At 47.2% G+C, this 8,136-nt stretch overlaps 1 protein-coding gene across 1 annotated transcript; it reads right to left on the reverse strand.

The window, feature by feature from the left end:
* Positions 1-6,514, reverse strand: LOC106599729 (XK-related protein 6). Its single transcript, XM_014191037.3, has 5 exons — positions 5,629-6,514; positions 5,091-5,540; positions 2,853-3,058; positions 2,337-2,754; positions 1-2,214 (listed from the first exon to the last, which is right to left on the reverse strand). Exons 1-5 carry the CDS (start codon positions 5,817-5,819, stop codon positions 1,722-1,724), a joined length of 1,758 nt encoding a protein of 585 aa, XP_014046512.1. The 5' UTR covers positions 5,820-6,514; the 3' UTR covers positions 1-1,721.
* Between the last annotated feature and the right edge of the window lie 1,622 nt (positions 6,515-8,136).

Here is an 8,136-nt window from a genome sequence, read left to right on the forward strand (position 1 = left end):
TGATTTATTTCATCTTTTATTTCTTTCATCACATTCCCAGTGGGTCAGAAGTTTACATACACTCAATTATTATGTGGTAAGAGTGCCTTTAAATTGTTTAACTTGGGTCAAAAGATTTGGGTAGCCTTCCACAAGCTTCCCACAATAAGTTGGGTGAATTTTGGCACATTCCTCCTGACAGAGCTGGTGTAACTGAGTCACTCCAATACCTTGACTTTGTTGTCCTTAAGCCATTTTGCCACAACTTTGGAAGTATGCTTGGGGTCATTGTCCATTTGGAAGACCCATTTGCAACCAAGCTTTAACTCCCTGACTGTTGTCTTGAGATGTTGCTTTAATATATCCACATAATTTTCCTACCTCATGATGCCATCTATTTTGTGAAGTGCACCAGTCCCTCCTGCATCAAAGCACCCCCACAACATGAGGCTGCCACCCCCGTGCTTCACGGTTGGGATGGTGTTTTTCGGCTTGCAAGCCTCCCCCTTTTTCCTCCAAACATAACGATGGTCATTATGGCCAAACAGTTCTATTTTTGTTTCATCAGACCAGAGGAAATTTCTCCAAAAAGTACGATCTTTGTCCCCATGTGCAGTTGCAAAACACAGTCTGGCTTTTTTTTGTGCGGTTTTGGAGCAGTGGCTTCTTCCTTGCTGTTACGATCGTCAAAAGGAGTGGACCAAAACGCAGTGTGTTGAGTGCTCATATTTATTACTATAAATGAAACACTTAAACAACGAAACAAAAATGAAAGCAAACAGTTCCGTCAGGCAACAGACAACTAAACGTAAAACAACTACCCACAAAAACCCAGGTGGGAAAAGGCTGCCTAAGTATGGCTCCCAATCAGAGACAATGATAGACAGCTGCCTCTGATTGGAAACCATACCCGGCCAAAACATAGAAATAAAACACATAGAATATCACACCCTGACCTAACTAAACAGAGAAAAACGGCTCTCTCAGGTCAGGGCGTGACACTTGCTGAGTGGCCTTTCAGGTTATGTCGATATAGGACTCGTTTTACTGTGGATATAGATACTTTTGTACCCGTTTCCTCCAGCATCTTCACAAGGTCCTTTGCTGTTGTTCTGGGATTGATTTGCACTTTTCGCACCAAAGTACGTTCATCTCTAGGAGACAGAACGTGTCTCCTTCCTGAGCGGTATGATGGCTGCGTGATCCCATGGTGTTTATACTTGCGTACTATTGTTTGTACAGATGAACGTGGTACCTTCAGGTGTTTGGAAATTGCTCCCAAGGATGAACCAGACTTGTGGAGGTCTACAATTTTATTCTGAGTTCTTTTTATGATTTCTTATGATTTCTCCATGATGTCAAGCAAAGAGGCACTGATTTTGAAGGTAGGCCTTGAAATACATCCACAGGTACACCTCCAATTGACTCAAATGATGTCAATTAGCCTATCAGAATCTTATAAAGCCATGACATAATTTTCTGGAATTTTCCAAGGTGTTTAAAGGCACAGTCAACTTAGTGTATGTAAACTTCTGACCCACTGGAATTGTGATACAGTGAATTATAAGTGAAATAATCCGTCTGTAAACAATTGTTTGAAAAATTACTAGATGTCCTAACCGACTTGCCAAAACTATAGTTTAACAAGAAATGTGTGGAGTGGTTGAAAAACGAGTTTTAATGACTCCAACCTAAGTGTATGTAAACTTCCGACTTCAACTGTATGTGTATGTATATGTGTGTCAGAGAGAAGACTCGTACTGCAGTAGTTCATAGAGCAGAGATCTGTCCCTGTATCGAATGCCTGCGGCTGCAGGTGTCAGGTACTGCAGTAGGTTGATGGTTCTTCGCAGCCGTCTGTCCACATAGTGAGCATCCCAGGCTGGGTAACGTTTCCTGGGCATGTCAATCTTTATCAGAGGACCCTCGAAATGGCGTGAGGTGGGGGGCTCTGAACGCACCTGGAACACCGGCAGACAGCTGTCTGCGATGACGTCATCACTGTGGGAAGGGGTGACCAGGTGGGCTGGGGTTGGCGGGGCGGAGGGGGGCAGGGGGTTACCCCACAGCAGCTCGTCACAGCAGGTTGAGGCCGGGGTGGGGTGTGTGTGTGAGGGGTGGAGAAGGCCGTAGTATAGAAGCATCACCAGTACTCCACCCGCAAAGGACAGGTAGACACCACACAACGCTGGCACCGCGTAGTTGTCTGTGTCTGCATGGTCACGATACACATACCTGTAACACACACACATGCAACTATTATGATATGCACGCACACACATTTGTCTCTGCACTGATTAAGATAGATACACCTATTAGATGATAAAACACATAGGTGTGTCTGTCTGTCTACATACCACAGTCCGGTGAGAAGTGTATTCTCAGCCAGTACCACAGAGTAGTAAGCAACCATGCGTCCCCTGGTGTGTCCCTCCTTGACGTTGAACCAACAGAAGATGTAGACGATGCCCACCACCATGTTAAACAGCACCTCCTCCCAGCGAGACATACAGAAGTCTGTTCCTCCATGCACCACCCACAGTGCCATGCCACACCAGTGGAGCACCACAAAGATGCCAAAGTACAGGTGGAAGAGGGAGGCAAAGAGGGCGAGAGAGAGAACGCGGGAGGAGATGGTGAAGAGGCGCCAGAGAAGGTGGAGAAGGGCACCGCGGTAACTCAGACTGCGCTGGTCGTCCCTGGAGTCACGCAGGAGCTTGTGGTACGAAGCCAACACCCAGGATAGAGACAGAAGAGAGCCTAGACTAGATATACCTAGAGAGAGAGGGATTGATTCTCATCTTGGTAACACTAGTTGACGAGTGAGTGTGTGTGTAATGTGTACTGTGTGTGAACTGTATGTGTATACGTACACTGTAGAGTTTCAGCACGGTTCTGCTGTATCATAATACAGAGCTGCAGTACTAGTTGAGGAGCTGACTCCAGGAAGGTCTCCAGTAGCCGCAGCATGTTGACGTCTGCATACTCAAACATCATGGCCCAGTAGAACCTCCTCTGGGCCTCCTTAAGCTCCTTCATACGGTGGGACTGGATACCCAGGTACAACGTACGGATATACCTGGGGGTCAGAAGTTGGAGGTGAGAGGTCAATCATCATGGCCCCTGTAATACCGCCATCATGTCCCAGAGAGAGAGAGAGAGAGAGATAGAACCTGTTTGAATGAATAAGATCAATTACGGAGTGCCCCAGGCTGTGGGTGTGTGTGTTTGTGTGTATGCATGTGCGGAGTCATGCTCATACAACCATCTGGGCTGCATCATATGAGCAAATTTCATAGGACATCAATAATTCACTGGCCACTTAGAAACACACACATGCAGACACACACATTTCACCAGAGAAACCTGAAAAATGCCACATCACAACAGAGGAAGAAGAGAGAGAGAACTTATTGATTTGTGTTTAATTTGAGTAAAAATTGTATGTTGTATCCATCCTTTCACTCTCTCGCTCTGTCCCCTCCCCCCTTCACTACTGTTATGTGTCTTCATGCTCTTTTTTTCTCCCTTCTACTCCGTCGCTCCATCTCCCAGTGATCTATCTCAATCAGACTGAACCATTCCACACACATACACCACTCTTTGGGACAGGCCACACCATTAGGGGAAGTGTTACACACGGGCACACATGCAGACACACACCACTGGAGAGGGGCAGGGTTGTTATTTTTACTGTGAGCCTTTATAAAAACATGCAACAAACCACACAACCTGGTGTGTGTGTCAAACAGTCATACAGGTGTCATCCAGTCAGTCAGAGCCCCCAGCCCACCATGTATTTGAATGCTCAGTGCATTACTAGTCAAACATGGACGGTCCAAACACTCCTCAGACGACTCTCATTTACAAATCACTGAGCTGCCTCCCAACCCCCATCACACACACACGCACGCCCGCTCTTAAACCCACTCAACATCTCCCTCAGGCACATAGGCCATTAAAGATTAATCTGACAGAGAGCGGGAGAGAGAGAGTGTGTGTGTGTGTGTGTGTGTGTGTGTGTGTGTGTGTGTGTGTGTGTGTGTGTGTGTGTGTGTGTGTGTGTGTGTGTGTGTGTGTGTGTGTGTGTGTGTGTGTGTGTGTGTGTGTGTGTGTGTGTGTGTGTGTGTGTGTGTGGTTGGGGGGGCTTTGACCATTGGTGTTCAGTCAGGGTGTTGCGCAAACGCAAGAGAAGATGAAAATCAATTGAGCCCAAATAGTTTAAAACTGTTTTTACCAAACAGTGGGGAAATAAGCTTTATTCAGGTCTGCACATGTGCCCTTTGTCGCTAATATGGCCATTTGGATTGTTCGAGTAACCTTGCTAATGCTACTTGCTGTAGTTTTTTGTAGATTCAGTGTTGCCTGTTGTTAGAGCTGTGTGTGTGTGTGTGTGTGTGTGTGTGTGTGTGTGTGTGTGTGTGTGTGTGTGTGTGTGTGTGTGTGTGTGTGTGTGTGTGTGTGTGTGTGTGTGTGTGTGTGTGTGTGTGTGTGTGTGTGCGCCTGTCCGTGCGTGCGTCTGTCCGTCCGTGTGTCCGTGCGTGCGTCCGTGCGTGCGTGCTTGCGTCCGTGCGTGCTTGCGTGCATGCGTCCGTGCGTGCGTGCGTCCGTGCATGCGTCCATGCGTGGCAGGTAGCAAACCCGGAAAAGAGCGCTGGGCCAGTTACTAAAAAGGTCGCTGGTTGAGATCCCTGAGTCGAGTAGGTGAAAAATCTGCCGGTGTCCTTGAGCAAAGCACTTAACCCCAATTGCTCCAAGGTCGCCATCAATAATGGCTGATCACTGGCCGTGACCCCACTCTCCAAGGGTGTCTCAGGGGGACTTGGGATATGCAAAAACTAATTTCCATTTCATACCTCACACTTACAGGTTTACCCACTTGTACATGCACTGAAATAAGACAAACATAAGCACCCCCTATTTCGATCTTAGACTTTCACTCACACAAAGCAAAGCTATTTACTTCTCATATATTGTCTAAGGGAGGTAAACTGCAAACACAGATGCATGCAGCCAAACTCACATAAAGTGTGTGTGAGGCGAGGTGAACATGTGGTCTATTGTATGGACAGTAGAGGAGGAGAGAACAGGATGACATGCTCTGTCCTTACCTCCAGACCTGTCCCAGCTGTAGAATGTGTATGGTGATCTGCCACAGCCACACTGAGGCCACTCTTACCCGGTCTGTCCCGGGATAAACCCATCTTTGGTCGGCTGGCCCTCGCCTGGTCAGCTTTTCTCTCTCTCCTCCCTTGCTGCAGTCTACTGTCCCCAGCCAGGTTGTCATACACTCTCCGCTGTAGTCCTGGATGAACCAGCGGAAACTCAGGATCTGAACTACCATCGACGGCACCAGCACAAGAAAAAGTGTCAGACCAAACCACAGATAGTCCTGTCTGGTGTAGTAGTCTGCAGCGAGAAGTAGGTCTGTTCCCACGTCCCAAAAGAAGACGAGGAGAGCCAGGATCAGCCAGAGACAGTCCAGCCACAGGCCCTCCTCTGGCGGGCAGCGAGTCTCCCTTAAACCGCTACCCCTGCCAACTCCGGTCCCTCCGATCCCTCTATAATAAGAATGATCATAATAATAATGGTAAAAGGGTAAAAATGAGAATAGCAGAGACAATTATCATACTACACACACACACTTACCCAGTAGTGTCCTCCCCCAGCAGGTTTCCCAGGCAGTTGGAGCGACAGCCCCAATAGCAGACAGCAGAGTGGCAACAGAGACAGATGTGAATGGCTGCAGATTCCAGAGGCTGACAGTCTCCCTCTGTGTCTCCATCAAACACCCCCTCCCCCGTTTCTCCCCATCCCCCTCCATCAGACTGAGCGGCCATGTTACTCCCGTTCCTTTCGTCCCAAACCAAAAGACACCCTCCTCTGATCCCACGTCACTTTCCAAATACCTCCTGTCCTTCCCCAGCCGCTGTGTTTCTGTCTCTGACTCTCCCGGGGAGCGAGGAGCCATCATAGCCTGTCACTGCACGACGGCCTCCTCTCCATCCCTCCTCCCCTTCCTCCTCTCTAGGAAACACTCTATCCCCTCTCATACCAGGTGCTCCTCGCGACCAGCGGCAGCGGCGGAATCCGTTCCTGTTCCTCTTCTCCTCTAGCCTCCTTCATCCCCCTCTCTCTCTCGCCCTCTGCATCTCCTGCCTGGCTGACTCACCACGGTCATCTAGGGAGACAGTGGCTTGTTATGAGCTAATGCAGCATCTTCCAGCTAACAGACGTGTGTGTGTGTGTGTGTGTGTGTGTGTGTGTGTGTGTGTGTGTGTGTGTGTGTGTGTGTGTGTGTGTGTGTGTGTGTGTGTGTGTGTGTGTGTGCGCGCGTGCGTGCGTGTGTGTGTGTGTTGAGACGTAATTGTGTGAAAATCCAATGAATTAATCCTCATCCATGTGGAGCTGTGGTAATAATTCAGCCTTCCCCCGCCTGCCTCTCTGCCTGTCTGTCCGTGCGCTTCATTCCACTGATCAACACACACACACACACACCACAGCAGCCTATGAGCCGTCCGCTCCTTCCCGCTGCTTGAGCCCTCTGCGCTGCTAAGCTCAACACACACTCACACACACTCTGCCTCCTAGTGGTAAGCCTAGATACAACATCTACACATCTATACACACACACTCTCTCCAACGCCCCTCTCTCCTCTCCCTCAGAAGGCTTCTGGCCAACAGCTCAGCCAGCCTAATCACCCATGACATATGTGTGTGCGTGAGCTCTGCCAGAGTAAGGGGAGGGGAGAAGAGATGGAGAGATGGAGAGAATGAGGGAGAGAGAGGAGTTGGGAGAGAGAGTAAGGGGTAGAGGAGGAGCAAATATAAGGATTTAAAAAGAGAGGGATGAGGGAGGGATGAAGCACAAACCAGCCTCCTCACTTTCTGCCTCTCTCTTTCCGTGTCCACTGGAGATTAGCATCTCTGTTGCCATGACTACCATCCCAGTGTGGCTGAAGGGGAGTGTGGTAATTTGGTGTCTGTGAAGGAGAGAGTAAGAGAGAGAGATGGAGAGAGTAGGAGAGGTAATTGGTTGTAATTTATTCTAAAATCAATTTCTCCATGTTTTTCCTAATGTGTATCAGATACAAACCATACTAGTCTATTGGCTACAGGGACTATTATGCAATATTTGAATATTTCATAATGCCAAGAAAACGCTATATCAAATTGGACTGAGGGAGAGAGGAAGATGTACTCACTTGAGAAGCGGGATTGTATGTTATTTTATTTGATGTGACTATTGGTGCTCTACTATGTGTGTTTATGGTGTGTACCTCTCTGTCCAGTCTGTGGTCCTGGGGTGTGTCCAGTCTAACCTCCGACCCCTGTGGCCCCTCCTCCTCTCTAAGCCTCCGGAGCTCCTCCCTCTTCTGTTGCTTGGCAATCTACTAAGCTATATGTTATTGTTTTAAGGTCATACAAAGGATAATTTAGCTATTTGATTTAGAATTTTAATAAGACCCCTTGAAGTATCAAAAACAAATATATGTATACTACCGTTCAAATGTTTGGGGTCCATTAAAATAACATCAAATTGATCAGAAATACAGTGTAGACATTGTTAATGTTGTAAATTACTTTTGTTTCTGGAAACGGCAGATTTTTTAAGGAATATCTACAGTTGAAGTCGGAAGTTTACATACACTTAGGTTGGAGTCATTGAAACTTGTTTTTAAACCACTTTAAACCAAGTAATTTTTCCAACAATTGTTTACTACAGATTAGTTAACCTATAATCTGCTGTATCACAATTCCAGTGGGTCAGAAGTTTACATACACTTAATTGACTGTGCTTTTAAACAGCTTGGAAAATTCCAGAAAATTATGTCATGGCTTTAGAAGCTTCTGATAGGCTAATTGACTTCATTTGAGTCAATTGGAGGTGTACCTGTGGATGTATTTCAAGGCCTACCTTCAAAATCAGTGCCTCTTTGCTTGACATCATGGGAAAATCAAAAGAAATCAGCCTAGACCTCAGAAAACAATTGTTGACCTCCACAAGTCTGGTTCATCCTTGGGAGCAATTTCCAAACACCTGAAGGTACCATGTTCATCTATACAAACAATAGTACGCAAGTATAAACACCATGGGACCACGCAGCCATCATACCGCTCAGGAAGGAGACGCGTTCTGTCTCCTAGAGATGAACG

Source organism: Salmo salar, chromosome 01 (genome assembly GCF_965601325.2).
Source record: "Salmo salar chromosome 01, fSalSal1, whole genome shotgun sequence".
In the NCBI taxonomy this organism is placed as follows: Eukaryota; Metazoa; Chordata; class Actinopteri; order Salmoniformes; family Salmonidae; genus Salmo; species Salmo salar.

Bases quoted from the DNA above. Each gene is read 5' to 3' on its own strand.
- LOC106599729 (XM_014191037.3), bottom strand. From the start codon at position 5,819: ATGGCCGCTCAGTCTGATGGAGGGGGATGGGGAGAAACGGGGGAGGGG. The intron at 5,541-5,628 runs GTAAGTGTGTGT...TTCTTATTATAG, and splicing joins CTGGGGGAGGACACTACTGG to AGGGATCGGAGGGACCGGAG. The intron at 2,215-2,336 runs GTATGTAGACAG...TGTGTGTTACAG, and splicing joins ACACTTCTCACCGGACTGTG to GTATGTGTATCGTGACCATG.